Source organism: Chironomus tepperi, unplaced genomic scaffold, assembly GCF_022539635.2.
Source record: "Chironomus tepperi strain 1889 unplaced genomic scaffold, CSIRO-AGI_Ctep_v1 contig_85, whole genome shotgun sequence".
Classification (NCBI taxonomy): Eukaryota; Metazoa; Arthropoda; class Insecta; order Diptera; family Chironomidae; genus Chironomus; species Chironomus tepperi.
In genome coordinates, this window is record NW_027226207.1 from 8328580 (window position 1) to 8348620 (window position 20041).

Genomic DNA, 20041 nt, shown 5'->3' on the forward strand with positions numbered 1-20041 from the left:
CTCTATTGCTGACTGAATCACAAAGTTTTTACAAATTCTCAGTTTTGACATCTAACAGGCATTCCTTCATTACTTTCATATGTCATGTTGCTCTTGAAGCACTAGGACGCCATTCCCTTGTGGATTCCAGATATAGGACGTATAGCAGGTTTGTGTTTCTCCCCCAACTACAACACTATCATGACTATCATGACAGTTGGCTTTGACCCATTTCTATGGTTAAATCTATACAGTTGGTCGCATTGTGTCGCGTTGGCATTCAAAACTGTCTGTACATTGATGTTCAACCTTCTTTGGTTCAATTTTAGGTACCATGGTGTCTTTGCTGTACCATTAAAGCATGTTCTTTGCCTGTTAGTGTACGTATGTATATTCACGTTCCATATCATGTTCCAAATCAGATTCTAGATGCGCCTTCATCAAACACGAAGCAAAAACACATCCCTACAAGCTTTTAAGGCTCCCCTTTTGTTACCGACTACAAAACCACACCAGGAAAAATTTCATCAAAATATTAAAATCAAAATCAATCAATTTCATATTTGAAATGTTAATCTATCTGCGCACTTGTACTCCTTTTTTTATGTATAATATACCCAAAAAAATTTAAAATTTAAAATGAAAAAAATTCAAATTTAAATCAAAAAAATGAAGAAGGAAAATTTTGAAATTGCAAATGTTTGAGGAGGAATAATTCAAATTTATTATGGATGAAATACGCAATAGCTGCCATATCGTATATCCAATATATGCGAATAAATTGTATCTGAATGAAAACAAAGATGAATCCACAGTAGGGAGTTTAAAAAAATAATCGAAATTTCATCCAAAAAAATTAGAAATTTTGCTTCAATTTATCAAGACAAACAATAAGCAACAGCATCATGGATTGACTTTAAATAACAATTTTCATCATCAACAAGATAGCAACAGTCAAAGTATATTCTTTGTATTATGATGTAAATGTTTTGAGGGGAATAAAATATGTAAACAATGATGAAATAACATTTCAATTTTAAGGCGATGAAATTTTATATGGTAAGCATAAAGGAAGTAAAAAAATATCTTGACAATAAAAACAAAGAAAATGTTTGAACAAATTTGATACTTTTCGCCACTTTTTAAATATAAGAAAGTTTGTAAAATGAGCTTGACAATCGGGAATTGTTTTCCTTTTTGGATCCTAATTATATATTTTTTTGTGTATTTATTAGGGAGAATTTAGAAGATTTTGGGATGGCATCAAACATCAAAGCCAAATATTTATTATAAATTGCTATTCCCATATTTTTTATGGTTTAAATTTTTTTATTTGAGAGATTTTGAAGTTTGGCAATTAAGAATCTTACAATTCCTTGATTGTTTTCCTTTCTATCATAAAATAAGACTCTAATTAGCAATATTAGTCAATCTCAGACCTAAATGTTTGTGAATATTTAACAAATTTCGATTATTTGCATGTGAATTGAAGAATAAATTCTTTAACGGGCGTTAAAAATTCAAAATTTATTCATTTAGATTTAATAAACGTAGTTTCACACCCTGTTTGTTTACATGTGAGTAGAATTAATTGTCAAAATATTTCAAAGAATGTATTTGTTCAAGTTTACTAGCTTTTAAGATATAAAACTGATTGAAAAGTTTAGATCTAACTACTTTGTGTACTAAATACTATAAATCTAAGTAATGTGTCTAAAGTATGTTATAGTTGGAAATTGGTGGTTTTCTAACAAATTCCTAAAATCAGGTTATTAATCAATGTTATAGAAACCTAATGGTCTTTCTAAATGTTTAAAGAGCTAGTTGACGACCAAATGACTCTTCGAATAAAGCTTTTGATAGACAAAGTGTTGCACTTGGCAATGGAAATTGGCAAATGAAAGCAAGCGATAGAATTAGCTTCGAACGACACTTTTGAGAGATCATGGATCACAATTGATCTGTACGAACACCAAAGTAAGTAGGTAAGTATGAAAATATAATAAAAATCCCAGAATATTGCAGAAAAAATCAGACAAAATTAATGGATTCCTTACATATCACTACAGCCAACAGTAGGTAGCAATAATCTTGAAATATATATTCCAATTTGACATGTAAATCATTCTGATCCCCACCATTAAACCGCACAACATATATTTCATATGACGGACTTATTACACGAAATATATTGATTTATTCATTATTGATCCGTTCATTAAAAACGGTTACAGCGACTCAAAGTAAGGATTTACATACGCATTCGTTCATTTACCTGTAATTACACATTTTCTTTTTATTAAAAGCCTTCCATTTTACAGAGAAATTCATTATTCCATCCATACTCACCTCCACCTACTCAATTATGTTAAAACACCGAATTTTTATGTGAAAGTTATTACCATAACGAAGAATGAGTGTACAAATTTCAAGTTTTCCCGGGGTTGTGGGATGCTGAAAATAATAAGCTTGCTGTAATGGAAAAAGGGCTGCAAAAAAAGAGTATAGGCAGATTAAAAATCAATGAAAAAGATGAGGTCTCATAATAAAAATAATTAATACGCGATCCCTTCTTTATTTTACATCTAATTTCATATTTCTTTATCTAAAATTAACATAATTTTTTTTTTCATCTCTTTACTGTTCATTCGGAATAAATAATTAAATTGGATTTACATCAAATAATGTTTTTTTCACTTATAAAAAAAATAACGAAAAGAGTTTTTTTTTTTGAAAAAACTTTTTTAATTTCATTTTTTGAGTTTAATTAACTTTCGTTGAATGCTTTAGGCGCGATTTTTTGGCGTGGGAGGTTGAGGGGTGTCAGATTGTCAATTTTCAAATTTTCAATTAAATGATTTAATTGTTTGCAGTTTGTGGTTTGTGATGAATTTGGATTCTTTGATCGATTTTGTGGCTTGGGCTTGAATAGAGGCTTAAAATCGACTCGAATTTTCAATTGGAGTCAAAATTCGAAATTCGAAAATTAAAATTCGAAATTCGAAATTCGAAAGTAAAAATCTAAAATTCGAAAATTAAACTCAAAATTTTAAAAGTTAAAATTCAAAATTCGAGATTCAAAATTCCATATTCGAAATTCAAAATTCGATATTCGAAAATTGATTTTCGAAATTCGAAAATTGATTTTCGAAATTCGAAAATCCTAGAATGGAATAATCTACTTTACTGCAAACGGTACGAAAGTTTACTTACTCAAAATTACTAAATTCTCAAATTTTACTATCCCAATTCTATCCAAAATCATCCAGAAAACCCTCAAAACCTCCTCAACATCCTCAAACCTTCATCTCCATCCTCGACCAATCGCGCCCAAATCACCAATCTCAGTCCAAACATTCTACAATGACAATTTATTCATCCCTTTTATCCGCCATTATTTGTCTAAAAACATTTTTTTATGCGATTTAAAAAATGAAATTTACTGAAAACAAAACAAAGTTTTTTCCTTTTATTTCCATTCGGAATGGCTCATTGTATAACAACAAATTGAGAAAGAATTGCAAAATAACAGAAAAAAAATTGGAAAGAAAAAGTTTTTCTTTTGTTTTTTGAAATTTTCATATAAAATTGTAACACAATTTTGTGTTGTTTAAAAAACTATATCCAAATATATTCACTATAAACCAGTTATTCTTCCTTTTTTTTGGCATTCGCGGTCAATTCATTTATTCCATTTTAATGTTTTCCCCGAGTTGAAAAGGATGCGATTAATTCCGAGTCAATTTTAAGTGTCCACTCGGTTGTAAACTTAATATTTTATGGCTGAGACTACAAGGGAAGTCATGAAAGTTCGGTTAATCGGTTAACCGATCAAATATCCGACCGCCAGCTAACCTGACTCTAAATTGGAAGCAGATTCGATTTAATGGTCGAATTTTGACCGGATTGTGCCATATTCTGGCTGAATTGTTCCAGATTCTGGCTGAATTGTGTCAGATTTTGGCTGAATTCTGCCAGATTTTTGCTGAATTGTGCCAGAACTTTTGTCCTGTTCAATTCGGGGTTTTGGACTTGCCATACAAATAAACAACTGCTAAACAACCGCTAGATACAATTACATAATTTGTATTGAGTTTAAAAATTAGATTTAAAATTAAAGAAGTATAAAAACAACTAGAAAGTCTCACAAAAAAAAAAATTTTTCCTCTCACATTTTATTACTTTTTTATCCAGTTGGATAGTCAAAGGATTATTGAAACTAAATGCACAATGCTTTGATAGATAAATGATGCTGTTCGGCTGTTGAATTGATTTGAATACGGAATTTGTCATGCATTAACAAGAAGCTAATTAGTTTTAATTGTAGATTGTACATTTTTGGTTGATAAAGATTCAAATGAGGAACTTTTTGAATGTTGTTTGATGTTTTGACATTGAATTAGCCTTAATGATGTAATCCATTAAATTTAAATCGATTTTATTAACTCAAGCAGTTCAGGACATACTTGTTAGAATGTCGTTACGTCGTCGTGTTAACGGTAAGATGCTAATATACGCTGTCAATACCGTGAAGGCTAATTTAAACCCTTTTTAAGGCGAAAAATCCAGCTTAGCGCATTATGTGGCTCGGATAACTACGTAGGAGCTGTTGTACTGAATTTGGTTTCTAAATTTGAAAAGTTTTCAGTAAATCATGTATAAATCCGCAAACATATACATTAGCTCCAGATCTAATTGAGTATACACTCAAGAATGACTAAAGTCGTTCAATCGATTCCAAATCCACTCAAGACTTGCGTGAATCAGCCATGGTTCCGAATTAAACTTGAATTAGTTACCAAGTCAGCGCCACGCAGGCTTTGGGCCAAATTTTCGATCATTTAACCGATTTGTGCTATTTATGACTAAGTTAAGCTTAGGGACAATATGATACATGTCGCAAAACAAGAGACTGTATTATGACATTCACAACTAAAGTCTTAAATCACAAACAACCATCAATCCAGCTTTGTTTTCTACCTCCAACAATCCTTTACCTCATCTATACCTTCAGATCTTACAATTATCTTAATATTTTGTATATAAATAAGGACTGATTTTCATTTTTGTTTTGTTTCTACCTTAATAAATTACTTAAAAATTAAAAACAACATTCGCTACAATCATTTTGTGTTTCCTTAACATCATCAGCTTGATCATCATTACTTTTTTTTTTATTTTTTCATCATAATTATTGTCTTAGATGTTTTCATTTGAGGAGAAAGAGTTCATAAGAAAAAGTTTTAATGACTGCGATTTTGGCAAGAGCTTGAGCATTAATATCCTCCTTTGTGGATTTTTTTTGGTCTACATACTTTTTGAGCTACTCACTTATTCTGATTAAGTAAAAATTATTAAGGATTTATATATATTTTTTATGGCAAGAATATAATACTTGAAACCAAGGAGATAATCATTTAATGGTGGAAAATGTTCAGAATTCCATTTGTCTTCTTACTTGTTAGATTTGTTATGGAATCTTATGAAAATATTTCAATTAAAATTTATGAAAAAAAAAATTGTGTGAAAATTTTAATGAAATTCCAGTTTTTACTAATTTAATAGACAGACATGTGCAGTGTTGTAAGGCTGGATGCAGAAGATGGACGTCTGCTAAGGTTGATGTAGCAGTTGGCTCTAATTAATCAATACTAGAGCTAGAAGTCGATTCGGATTTTGATGAAGAAAAATGAAATTTTAGTTGACATCGAGCTCTGTTCAACACTTTGATTCTAATAATAAAGGATTCAATGTGAAATTGGGCATTTACTTAGATACAATCTGGGTTAAGACACTCTAAGCTCAAGGTTGTGTCTTGATTCAGACTCCTTAAATCAGTGTTTCTGAATTATATTCAAACGCAGTGAATTAAACTATAATTACGAGCTATAAAAATCAAAAAAGCTCATTCATGATGCTGTTAGGGCCCTGATTGCCCCCTTTACGAACACCAAATGGATATGCTGTTAATAAAAGAGCGTTGTTGGAGACTCAAAAGCTCCAAGGTTGAGCCTTCTTCATTTGAGTCGTCCAGGAATCTACTGTGTGCTTTGGAGCATGGTTTGAAAAGCACTGATTAAGAAATCTTGGATAATTGAGGTTATTCGACTGTCTTGTTGTTTAATCCTTAGTGACACAGCAAATAATGGATAATTAAGGTCAAATTCCATATAATGAGTCACATACTCGAACAGACAATGATTATTCTGATGAATACGCTAATTTAAGTGAATATCCTCATTGTCTTAAAGGGATATCAACATTTTAGCCAGACTAGTTAATGATCACAGCCAATCAACAACACTGAACACAAGAGAACAACTTTATTCTCCCTTCTTCATTCTTTCGCAACTATTTCAGTCATAACTTCACTTTTCTCCTTAAAAACTGAATAATTTTCCATCCATTCATAAATCTCAATTGTTTAAATATTCATTTTTAACGCTGTCATGTCAAACTTCAAAAGTTTTTTCCAGTCATTAAAGCTTTTTCAGTGAAAAATTCTCCTCGAAAATGAAAATTTTTTTTTAAAAATTTTTCACTCATTTACAAAAAAAAAAGATTTTTTTCTTAACTTTATAAATATCTTACTAATTATTATTCACAATTTTATATTTTTTTCCACTCGTCCCACGAAAGTCTTATCCTTTTTTTTTTGTGTGTATATTTTTTTGTTTTATTTGGATGGAAATAAATGAGAATTTTGAAGGATTTTTATTCCCATTACGAATTTCACATTAACTCACCAGTATAATCCGATGAGTTTTCATTACGCTGCACTTGAAATGTTGATCCATTAAATTCAAAGAGCTGTTAATGGAGGATTATAGAGTAAATAGGTAAAATGAATGAGCTATTTCGATGATTATTTTGCATATGAGGTGTTAAATATTTTTGGATGAATTTGAACGAGTCTAGGGATGGATTTATTTGTGGTTAAATGGGAAATTAGACTTCAATTCTCTCACATTAACCAAAATTCTATTAAATTTTATCTCAATTTTCTCAAATAAACTCTCATTTCACAAAAAATTACATTCAAATCTCTTAAAATTGGCCTAAAATCTCAAATTTTCTCTCAATTCACGAATTTGCTTTAAATCCTCTCAAATTTGATCTTAATTCTCCTAAATTTTCTCTCAGTTTTCTCGAATTAACTCTCATTACTCTCAAATTTGCCCTCAAACACCTATAATTTTGGTAAAATTCTCTCAAATTTGCTCTCAATTATCATGAATTCGCTGCCAGCTCTCCCGAATTTGCATTAAATAATAGAATTTTCATTCAATACTCTTCAATTTGCCCTAAATTCTAATGTTCGCCCAAATTCCTGAAATTTGCTACAAATTATCTCAAATTTACTCTCATTTCTCACGAGTTTGGCTTTAACTCTCTCGAATTTGCCTAAAATACTCAAATTATCATTTAATTCTCCAGGATTTGTCCGAAACTCTCGAATGTCCGCTCCAGATTCTCGAATTTGTTTTCAAGAATCTCAAATTTACTCCCAATTCTCACGAATTTGCTTGTAATTCTTTCGAATTTCCCTAAAATTCTCGAATTTTCATTCAATTTCCACAAATTTGGCTATACTCTCGATTTTTTTTTCTCAATTCTTTTGAATTCGCTGTGAAATTTCTTGCCCTAAATTCTCTTGAATTCGTCCTATATTCTCTTGAATTTGTCTTAAATTCTTTTGAACTTGCCCTAAATTCTCCTGAATTTGGTCTTAATTCTCTTGAATTTATCCTAATTTCTAATAAATTTGTCCTAGATTCTCTTGAATTTGCCCTAAATTCTCCTGAATTTGTCCACAATTCTCGTGAATTTTCCTTCAATTCTCTCAAACTTCCGAAACTTGTCCTCAAATTCCCTCATCCTTTTCCAATAATTTCTCTCAAAATCCCACACAATTCTCCCAAAATCGCCCTCAACTGTCCTATTCAACCATTAATTCATCCTTATTCAATTAAAAATCACCAAACTATCTCCTCATACCACAAACTAATCACTTATCTCTATCAACAAACACTCATTTATCATAATTCCAATGACATCGAACAAAAAGCCACAAAAAAAAAAGTTTCCATCACTAGACTCCATTATGATTACCATATTCGGACATAAAGATACTTACAGACGGCACTCGGGGAGTTGTTCGTAAAGTTTGATAATCAGCATCTATTAGGTTTATTGTATTATTTGTGCTCCTACTATTATTCACTAATGCACTGCTATTATTATTATTACTAGTACTACAGCTACCACTGTTATTATTATTACTATTTGAATAATTTAGTATTGTTGCGTAATTTGTGTCAAAATCTCCACCCGCATCACTACCATTATATGTATCAAGTAATGGTGTTGGTGGCGTCTCCATTCCTAATAAATTATGTGATATATTCGAACTATGTTGTCTCATTGATGAGTTTTCGGTTAGCGGTAATTGAAATTCACTTGGCTCCGCAAATATCTTCATTGTCAATTCTTGCTCCTCGTAAATTTTCAGCTTCCTAGATTTTTTGTTTTTGTTTTTGTTTTCAAATTGAAAAATAAAAATGAAATTTTTTGAGATGAGAATTTTATCAGATTGAAAAATATAAAAAAAAAGTATTTTATGTCATTTGATGTAGAATAATGCAATTGATGGGTGCAGTCAATTGATTTCTTTTTTTTTCGTTATCGTTGCAATATTTTTGATGGGTCAGAATGGTCTTGGATTAGATTGTCTGGATATTTTATTGGTTAGATAATTTTGAACGAATTTTAAGCTGGTGGCTCTGTTTTGTTGCAGTTTGATGTTGAGTTCTAGATTGAAGTTCAATTTAAAATTAAAGGGCTGGAATACTAAAATAGTAGACTAATAATGAACTAAAATAGTAGTAGTAGACTACTAAAATACTAAAATAGTAGTTGTAGAATACTAAAATACTAAAATAGTAGCGGTAGACTAGTAAAGTACTAAAATAGTAGTTGTAGACTACTAAAGTACTAAAATGGTAGTAATAGACTATTAAAGTACTAAAATAGTAGTAGTAGACTACTAGAGTATTAAAATAGTATTAGGAGACTCTCAAAGTACTAAAAAAGTAGTAGTAGACTCCTGATGTACTAAAATAGCTGTAGACTACTAAAGTACAAAAATAGTAGTAGTAGACTACTAAATTACTAAAATAGTAGCAGTAGACTACTAGTGTACTAAAATAGTAGTAGTAGACTACTAAAGTACTAAAATAGTAGTAGTAGACTACTGAAGTACTAAAATAGTAGTAGTAGATTGCTAAAGTACTAAAATAGTAGTAGTAGACTACTTAAATACTAAAATAGTAGCAGTAGACTACTAAAATACTAAAATAGTAGTTGTAGACTACTAGTGTACTAAAATAGTAAACTTTTAGAGTACTAGAATTCTAGACTACTAAAGTATTGAATTTATTGAACTATAATTATAGATTCATAGAATAGAATGCTAAGAAACTAGGTCACTAGAACAAAAGAGTACTAGAAAATCCAGAAAGTAGCATTCATTGAGCACTTAATTCTACAAAACCAAAATTTTATGTCCCAAATTTTTAAATTACCCTTACAATCAACATTAAATCCAACCAAAACTTCGCTCTAGCATTTCACAGAAAAGTTGTCCACAATTAGAAACATCCAAACTTTCTCTATACGAGATAATACCATTTTTCCAGTTTGATAAACTTTTTTTTTACTGTCTATTCCATCTCCCCTATATATATATATATATATATATTTTTATTTAAAATTGCATCTCTACGATTTCGATTGAAACTTGATATAATATAAAAAAAGAGAAAAAAGTTTAAGCAAACTTACTGTTCAATCCATAAAGGATTCTCTGTCGTATTTAAGTCATCGATTATTTGCTTTTTGATCAATGCATCTTTCCGTCTCGTCTCGGATGGTATTGATATTACCCAATTCTTTAGACAGCAACATAGCACGATGAAACTTATTGCACCAACAAAGAGCACAATCAGTAATGCAATGATTGCTGCTAGTGCAATATCAAACTCTTCTTGTAAGTTGGTTGTGTATGCTGGTATGACATTCTCAATTGCGAATCCCTGAATATTTGAGCAAAAAGAAGAAGAAAATGAGAATTGAACTAAAGCATCCAATATCCAAAACTTACGCTGTAGTAATCCTTAAGGAAGTCATATTTAGAATCAATTTCATTTAATATATCATAAACTGGAACGATTGATTTTGTTGTCATATCAACAGCATGAAAGAATAAATCTGTCCAATCCATACGTATTCTACCGATACTATCAACATGATATCGTACATCGTCAATAATAATGTGCTTTTTTGTTACATTTGTTAATTCAACTAAAATTTCATCACGTTCATTTTGTACTTCGGATGGTGGTCGTGACAAGATCACACGTACAAGCTGTTCTGGTTCATAAATCCAAACCTGTGGCAAAGAAATAAATGATATATAAACATGAGGATACATTTTGTTAATCGGATATATGAGATTTAAGGAAGGATATCATTGACAATTGTGTATTCATTTTTTGAAGGTTAAGGATGAGAAACATGAGTCTTAAGATAAGTGTCGAATGTGATGTAATTTAATAGAACTGAATCATGTCAGGTGAGTTGAATTGAAGATTCAATTTGGATGTTGGAATTCGGATGTGGAAATTGAGATGATTTTGAGTTGTTCTGATACATTTTTGTGGGGAATTTGAGATTTTTTTGGGGTAGATTCTTTGTTAGGTGGTATTTGGGGCTGTGGATTAGGTGGTATTAGCTGAATTTCAAAAAAAATCGTGGTATTTTGCGGTAAACCGTCTAATTTACTAGCTTAGGATGATGTCACTAAGGGTTCGACGATGTCAAGACTGAGACCTAGACTCAGCTAAGGGTTCCCGGGTAATCTCGGTCTCGGTCTCGGTCTCGATCTCGGTCTTGGTCTCGATCTCGGTCTCGGTCTCGATCTCGGTCTTGATCTCGATCTTGATCTCGGTCTCGATCTCGATCTCGGCCTCGGTCTCGATCTCTGTCTCGGTCTCGGTCTTGATCTCGGGAATTTGTCGAGGCAATGATTTTGGGAAACCTCCTATGCCACTGGGTAATATTGATTGGGTAATATTGATCAATATTGAGATATTCTGGATTGTTCTTATCTTGATCCCATCTCCTATGCCTTTCAGGTATACTTTCTATCCCACAAATCTGAACTAAGTCCTTAAAAGCTCATCCCAAAGGATTTCATTCAATCTATAGCAATAATAGTTCTATTGCAATTGAATTCTAAGGCACAAAAGCTTTTCTTTGACTTTTCAACATTTCCCATCCCAATCACGTTAAATTTCTTAGTACAACCTCAAGTATTCATCCTAATAATAAGCATTCTAATCCCCCCAAAGGCAATATCATCTATCTCCACACTCTTGTGACTCTTAGCTTACAAATAAAAAAATTTCCTTTGATCATTCATGTACGATGACTTTTTATAGTATTTCCGGTTGGATTAAAATGTACAGAATTTATTGAGAGTAAACTGTACAAAAAAATTTCAATAATTTACTTCCTGGTATACTCAAAAGAGGAGCAATGTAAAGGAATTTTCTAACATTCAAATCCATTCTTTTGCTTAAATTTCATGAAAATAATTCTCTTGATGCATATGCAGTAGCTTTATTTATGAGAAACTTTTTTTTTATATACTATTTTACAAGTCACAAAGCTCACCTCAAAAAGTAATGAAAAATTGACATAAAGCTTCCCTTTTGGTACGAGAATATGTATATTTTTTGAATACACAACATATCATTTCTACTGAAAAATTGGAGTTCAATTTTTTACTGTATGGTATGGATTGGGTGGCTAGATTGGGTCGAATTTGAGAGATTTTATAAGGTAGACTGACTTTCTATGTAAGTTCGAAACATTCCTTAACAGGTAAAAATACCGCTTTTAGGTGCAGCTGGTGGTCTTTCAGTATCAGGAATGCATGCCCTTAGCCTGTTAGGGATTTTGTTGGAAATGCATTTATGTTTTGAATTTTTAACAATTTAAGACATCAAGAAATGTGAAGTGGGGAATTAACTGTCAAAAATTTGAATTTTCTCGTATTTTTTCTGAATTTTCAAATAAATGGAAACTTAAAATTTGTAATTTTTGGAGTAATTATGCTAAATTGTTGATCAAATGTGATTGATAACTGCATGCTCACGCATTCTAAATAGTTTTTGACTATTCAAACGAGGAATAAATGTAATATTGAGCCAAAAATCAAAAAGAAAATTCGCAGGTGAGAATGTAAACAAATCATTAAAGAATATTTAATTTCCTGTCTTATGGCTGTTTGTTATTGACTTTAATAATGTAAAATATCACTCTAGAGAGTCACTAGAACAATTTGCAAGATGTGTTGTGCGAATAATTCAAATTATGTCTATTTGAATGTGATTTTATTGAAATTGACATGATAACTTTGAAAAAAATTAGAAAATTGTTGGAAAATTGAACAAAAATTGACAATTTGTAATCCTATTGATAATCCTGATTGATCCAGTTATTGAAATACCAACCAATTCCTCAAAGTAACAATCATCTAGCCACTCTACCTTCATCTACATACATTCCATATTCATAGACTAGTTTACATGTTCAATTTTTCAAAAGACTTCTTTTTTTTCATCCTCAAATATTTTTCCATTTTCCCTTTTTCGTTACAAATGCATAAACATGCATGTTTTATCAAAGGGAATATGGGAATACCTACATCTACGAAAAAGTAAAATAGAGCAGCAGCAGCAAAAAAAAAAATGTTCTAAATGACTTGATACTTACAAAAACTTTTGCCACTGCAATTCTTTCAGGTGGTTGCACTTCTTTAGCTTGAATATCTAATTCAAATCTATCCTGGTTGTATTCAGCCATATATGCATTTGTTGTTAATCTTCCATCTTGTGAAATTGCTGTTGTGTGAGAAAGAAAATGACAAAAAAATTGGTAACAAAAGGACAGACACAAAAAAGTGCTTTTGCTTCCTCATTTCCATCATGAAACATGGATGTTTAGGGGGCGTTTAGAATTTGAGTTCAGAGACTTATTCGTCTACAATTCAAAAAAAGCATCTACAGCACTCAATTCATGATGATTTTCATAACCTTAAAAAATCTCAACAACGCTTCCATTCAGTCATCCATGTTATGAACATAATGAAAAGAGTCAAGCAACAAGAAAATAAAATAAAAAAAATTCAAAACAATAGAGAACAATAAAAAATAGCTAGGAACTCACAGAATGGCGATGGAACAATGTTGCCTGTTGATTTCGATGCCCCAAATTTATACAAATGCGATGCGGCAATTAGATATTCAATGCTTGCATTCACTCCAAAGTCTTTATCTGTTGCATTAATTATGGCAATTAGCTCATTCATTCCCGACTTTTTGTTAACTCCAGCATAATATATCTGGTTTGTGTTGTGATAAGGAATGAGAGAAAAATAAAAAAAAAAAAAAAATTAAAAATATACGGGAAATGCATTATTGAAGGCTTAAGAGATTATTGGGTAGTGGAGAGTGAGAGATTCGAGAGGTTGGAATTGCTTCAAATTGCTAATTATATACGATTTTCATTAAGTAGATGCAATGTTGTGTTGATAACTGACCCGGAAGGCATATGGCGTAGAAATGGATGAATATGCGGCTCTACGGGCTGGTTTCTTGGTTTACAGCTATCCGTGCATCTATTTCAATCCAAAGTATACTTCTATACCTATCCGTACACCCACACTTGGTGCATATCCTAGGATATACCTTAGGATACGGTCAAATATGGGTGTAGAGTTGGTGTATGAGTGTCTTGGCCAGAGATAGGTGTAGGGGTAGAGACAGGAGTTGGCGTAGAGGATAGGAGTAGAGGAAGTGGTAGATATAGGGGTATAGGGGTAAAGGAAGGTGTAAAAATAGAGGCAGGTGTGTTGGGTAGAAATAGAAGTGTTGGGGTAGAGGCAGGTGTAAGGATAAAGGTAAGTGTAGGGGGAGAGGGAGGTGTAGGGATAGAAGGAGGTGTAGGGGTAGTGGCAGGTGTAGGGAAAGGTGTAGGTGTAAGGGTATATCAAAAAACCAGCTCCAAACTAGCGTGGCATTGGCTTCAAGTCAGATTCGATGAAATTTGGCATAATACCATAGACACATCACCCTGCTGCAGTATTTTGAATCGATTACCCAACTTGTGTCATTCATATAATACTCAACATCGTTAGCAACTATCAACCTTTCTCATATATCGCTCGATACTTCCATATGTCCATACACTCTCATGTCTATACACTCAACTTACTAATTGGACATTAAAACATCCATAAAAACAACAAATTCCAATCCCTTGAATCTCACATAAAATTTTATGAACACACAAAAAAAAAGGCACTCACATTTTGAGCAAATTCAGGTGCACAGTCATTAACGTCAAGTACGTGAATCCAAACTTTAGCCACTGTGCTATTACGTTCAAGATTTTCAGTTGATAAAAACATTTGCTCAGTGTCGCTGATATGTAAGTCAGACTTTTTACTTGCGAGAACATATAGCACATACATATCGACCATTTCACGATCTAATGATTTATTCGTAAAGACATCGCCGGTAATTTTGTCGATATAAAAAGCACCATCGTCATTGCCAAGCAAAATATAATAATAAATTGCATGGTTTTCCTTCTCCCGTCCTGAATCGTGTACAATTGCCTGAATTTTACCAATACGCTCATCACGTTCACCATTTTCCGTTACATAAAATTTGTATGGGTTGCTTGCATCCGGGAATTCAGGATTGCCTTCATTGTTATCGACGAGAAGTATTGTAAGGAATCTCAATTGTTGAAAATTTGTTGGTATACCATGATCTCGTGCAACGAGAATTATTTCATATCGTGACAATTCTTTTTTATTCAATTGCTTCCTCAACCTCAATTCACCATTTATAGAGTTGATTTCAAATGTGTCTGTCTCTTGTACATTCTCATTGTTTACTTGTAGATGGTATGAGATTTTACCATTATCGCCATTATCTGGATCCTCTGCTTTTACCGTTAACACTAAATAGTCTTTAATGGCTAAACTCTCTTGTATTTCAACCGTTGCATTCGATAATGCTGGCATAATGAACATTGGTCGATGTTGATTCACTTCAATTACATCAATAATTATTTCAGCTATATCTGTATGTGGACCAAAACCCACACCATCACGTGCTTCAACTTTTATCTTATATTGACCTTTACGTCCCATTAATGATGTCGCTGGATATAAAATGCCTGAATTTGCATCAAGCATAAATGAATTGTCATCATTACCCGATAATATTGTATATTTAACAGTACCAGCTTCATCTTCATCCTTGTCATCAGCTTGAACTTGTAATATTGTGGCAGGTGGATTTAGTTGAAGATTTTCAGCAATACTAGCATAATAGCTATGCTGTCTAAATGTCGGCGATTCATCATTCTCATCCCATACTTTTATATTTACATTTGATGTTGTCGATCGTCGTTCATCAATTGGTAGACCTTGGTCAATTGCCACAACTGACAACATAATCTCCGATTGCTTCTCTCTATCCAATGCTGTCGTATTTGCCACAAATATTTCACCCGTATTCTCATCAATCTCAAAATGTTGACTTTGTTCACCAATCAATGCGTATTTTAGGACGCCAAATTCACCTAGATTTTTTTAATAAAAAAAAGGAATGAAAATGCAATTTAGAACCTTTTCAAAATAACATTTGAATATTTGAGAGGTTGGAACAAATATCATTCCGATTGCGATGATATTGATTGAGGATTTACAGGCATTTTTTTTGTGAAAATGTTTATTCCATCCTTTGAGTGTCAATGTGGCCATATTGAATGGAAGTTTGATAGGATTCTGGGAAAATAAGATAAATTCGTCAACACAGTGATGGAATTAATAATCCAAATGACTTTCAAAAGGAAATTTCTATTGAAGGATGTGAAAAGGTTTTGGTTTTGTTGGTATTTGAGTCAAATTTAATCTTAATTTCTGCGAAATTAAAGGAAGGGGCTGTATATTTTTGAATGCTTAGTCGAATGAAAAATTAGGTTGAACGTCTATGTCAGGATGATGTTAAATATAATCAGTATGTACCTGAAACTAATCTCTAACAGGCAAAGATACCGTTTATGGTTCCCAAGTGGTATTTGTGTACCATGCAAGCAATACTTTTTGTCTATTAGGAAACTTGACATATTGCTGCTGTAAACACTAATATAAGTTGAGTTTAAGGATTTCCTGATCCCGCAAGAATGACGGTTCTCGAGATGAGAGTAAAAATTTCCGTAAATTTGCATACAACGTGAAAGACATCGTGAAAGCCTCGACGTGAAACAGGAGTGCATTTAGAGATCTTCTAGCGACAAAAATGAAGTAGGAGGGCACATGTGTCAATACCAAATACAAACTTCAGTTTCTATGGTCTCAATCAGCACAATGAAGTCATTTGGGCGCTAATAGGTCACCTTGTTGATATTTAAATTTGAAGATACCCTGAGGGCAATTTGACGGATGTTTTTGATCCATTTTTACGAAAAAAAATTAAGTTTGTCATACTATGGTGTTTGGGGGTCATTTGGCTTCTCCATGGAGACGGCTTAAATTTGTGGAGCCACAAAATATAGCTTAATATGCTTGAAGTTTTGAATCTTTTCTCTAAATTCTTCAAGTAGACAAAAATGATTTAACTCTGTCGCAAAATGAGAAAATCAAGAACCACTGTTGGGAGCAGTGTGCTAACCAAACTCAGGTGTAGTTATATGCTTATGTCTATCAATGCAATCAATGCTATTATTTTCAAAACCCTTCCAATTTGACATGGTCACCATTGTATTGCGCTCAACAACAAGAATTCCACTCAAAATCCATTACTTAAACATTTTTTTTAGAAATGCACTCATGTGTGTACAAAAAGCTTCACCATTGGGCATATAGACGAAAAAAGAAAAAAAAATTGTAAAAAGGTAGGAAACAGGATAAAAATGACTCAATGAACACAACAACACAAAAAAAGAGAGTCTATCCACTTTTTGTGGCAATCTATGAAATTGCCATTTTATGTATAAAGCATATTCATAGTTAAAGGCTATTAGTAGCATATGGCATAATAGAACAAAAAAAAAAGTGGTCATCATATGTATGATGCATTATTTTTATGGAGAAATTATGAACATCCCATAGACGTTATTCCATATATCCAACATTCACACAATTCCGACATGCTATTAATTCATGTGAATTGAGTCGAGGATTCAGTTTTTTTTTATAAATAATACTCATTCATAATTACCTTCATCTGCATCATGTGCATGCACAAAACCAATAGATGTGCCTTTTATAGCATTTTCATTTACATTCAGTTGATATTCGGTCTCATTGAATTGTGGTGTATTGTCATTAATATTTATGACATTGACGAAAATTTGAGCAGTTGATGTTAATTGTGGAACGCCTGTATCCGTTACCGTCACATTAAATTTTATCAGCTTTACATTCTCGTAATCAATACGTGATTTGGTACGAATGAGACCTATTTTATGAGAGACAGAGAGAAAATTGAATATGATTATCATTAATATAAATAACGTGACTTAAGACTTTGTCACGGGATGGCCATAATGTAATGTTTTTTTTTTTGTCTTCTTACTTCCGGTTTTTTCTCTGTCGTTGTCTTACTGCTCGTCGCATTTTTATTTATATTTTGGAGACGAGGGTGGACTGATATACGCAGATGTAGAGGGGGAAGAGTATTTTGAATATTTATTGCGGACTGGAGATGATTTTATGGATTTTTTGCTTATTATTTGAACATTAGGGGTCAACATTTGGTCATGTACATAGGGACAACTTCAGAAGCGTATTTAGGGGGATGTGGTTGGTATCAAGAGAGATTTTGGGGTTCGGCCTTCTATCCCTAACCCAAGAAGCATGGCAGAAGCGTCAAAGGAGTAAATGGCTAGTTTTGTCATTAAATAATGCACATGATTCTCAAGAAGCATTAAATAGTGTAATCAAGTGTACTGGTGGACAACCTTCAATTCTTTACGGCACACCTTGGTGGTAAGCCACGAATGAAGCTGCACCCGACTTATATCAATACCAGACACGACTCATGGCATTTTCAAAAGTTTTAGGTGGCACATTAATGTGTCGTGATACACAGGTTGCTTATCAATGGTTCTAGTGCAGTAGTTGACAATCTGTGTGTCGCGTCACACTTGGAAATGTCATGAACCGTATGCCGAGTTCGGAAATTTACGATCAAGATGTTTCGCGGCACACAGGTTGCCAACTACTGTACTTGAACCATTGATGAGCAACATGCGTCACACTAGTGTGACGACTAAATTTTTTGAAAACACCATAAACCGCATGCTGTGTTCGGTTTCAGTCGTTCTATTGGATACCTTCGAGCTAAACATCAAAAAATTCAAAATTCCACAATTTTCCAAAAGATTTTTCAAAAAATTTACCTCAATTCCTTCAAATTCAGCACAATGAACTCTCACCAAATCCCTTCTGCATCCCTTCAGTCCATCAACAATACAAAAAAAAGAGAGCATCGCATCGTTCAATGTCCCATATTTCAAAGGGTCGATTAAGTCATACAACACATCATGAAGCATTAACTGCCAGTCGCCTCATTAAAAATGCCAAATGAGTCGTCATCTCATTTTCATTTAATATGTAGAATATGGAAATAGATAGATAAGCATTTGTGCTGCTGCTTTTTTTTTTATTTTTTGGACAAATTATCAGAAAATGAAAAATTTACTTTTTTTTGCATCCATTTGCGATTGTTTAATTGCTGGACGGAAAATTGGTTGCTAAAGTAAATTTATTGCCATGTCGATGCATATTTATTTTACCTCTCGAATATTTTATTTATATATTTTTTTGTTTTTTATTTTTAGTTGAAATTTCATACTATTATTTTCGGATTTAGCATGGTTTGGTGGGGGATGAACTTATTTATAAGATTCAATTGGCTAAGTGGCCAGTGGTGACCGGTATGATGAAATAATAAGTAATAAAGTCAAAAAATTCGTTAAAATTCAAAATTCCATTCAATTTAAAACTCTAAAAACCGTTAAAAATTTCAAAATTCAAAAAATTGTTAAAAATGTCAAAATTCAAAAATCAATTTAAAATTCAAAATTTTGAAATTCGTTAAGATTTTCAAATTTTTAAAGTTTATTAAAAATTTCAAGATTCAAAAGTTCGTTTAAAATTTTAAAATTCTAAAATTCGTTAAATTTTTCAAAATTGTAAAGTCAGTCAAAAAATTCATAATTCAAAAATTCGTATAAAAATTCAAAATTTCAAAATTCTGAAGTTCGTTAAAAAAATTCAAAATTCTAAAGTTTGTTAAAAATTTCAAAATTCTCAAGTTCGGTAATGAATCAAAATTTTGAAGTTCGTTAAAAATTTCAAAATTCTAAAAGTTCGTTAAAAATTCAAATTTCTAAAGACAAAATTCATAATTTTCCCACAAAAATATTTCCATTTTTCCACATTTAAATGCGTCAATTTCTCATCTCTTATCAACAATCCACTATCGTCCTTTTTTCCAATATTTTATTTATACTGTGCGAATACAATGAAAACTTTATTTCTCCCCAATTTTTATTTTTTTTTGCATTGTACGGTATTATATGGGAGCAGTGAAACATAGAGAAAAACACATAAATAAATGAAATAAAATGAATGCTTTTGTTTACCAGTAACATTATTGATTTCGAAATATTCATTTCCATTATCGCCACTGCCATCAATTAATTGATATTCAGATATTGTAGAGTCAGCATCTGTTGCGTGTAGTGTTGCCAAAATTGTGTTAACTGGTTGCTCCTCCATCACATCAAAATTAAATGTTGGCGATTGAAAGACCTGGAAAGACATTAAGAGAATGAGATAATGAATTTAGTGCTTTTTTTTGTGCCTTCTTCGGGTAGATGTGTAGCTACAGACGTAGTCAAATATCAATTT

The 20041-nt window shown here is 32.0% G+C and overlaps 1 protein-coding gene across 3 annotated transcripts in view; it reads right to left on the bottom strand.

The window, feature by feature from the left end:
- Positions 1-2519: 2519 nt before the first annotated feature.
- Positions 2520-20041, bottom strand: part of Cad87A (cadherin 87A) — a 111407-nt gene continuing 93885 nt past the window's right edge. For 2 of the 3 annotated variants that reach the window (XM_070634246.1, XM_070634247.1), the window contains exons 10-18: positions 19774-19942; positions 17343-17582; positions 14414-15702; positions 13273-13447; positions 12820-12947; positions 10142-10429; positions 9823-10073; positions 8117-8495; positions 2520-6789 (exon numbers count right to left, since the gene is read on the bottom strand). In XM_070634246.1, the coding sequence (XP_070490347.1) occupies positions 6712-6789; positions 8117-8495; positions 9823-10073; positions 10142-10429; positions 12820-12947; positions 13273-13447; positions 14414-15702; positions 17343-17582; positions 19774-19942 (2997 nt within the window). In that variant the 3' untranslated portion in view covers positions 2520-6711. The remainder of the gene's footprint in view (positions 6790-8116; positions 8496-9822; positions 10074-10141; positions 10430-12819; positions 12948-13272; positions 13448-14413; positions 15703-17342; positions 17583-19773; positions 19943-20041) is intronic. The other variant, XM_070634248.1, reaches the window with a different exon arrangement.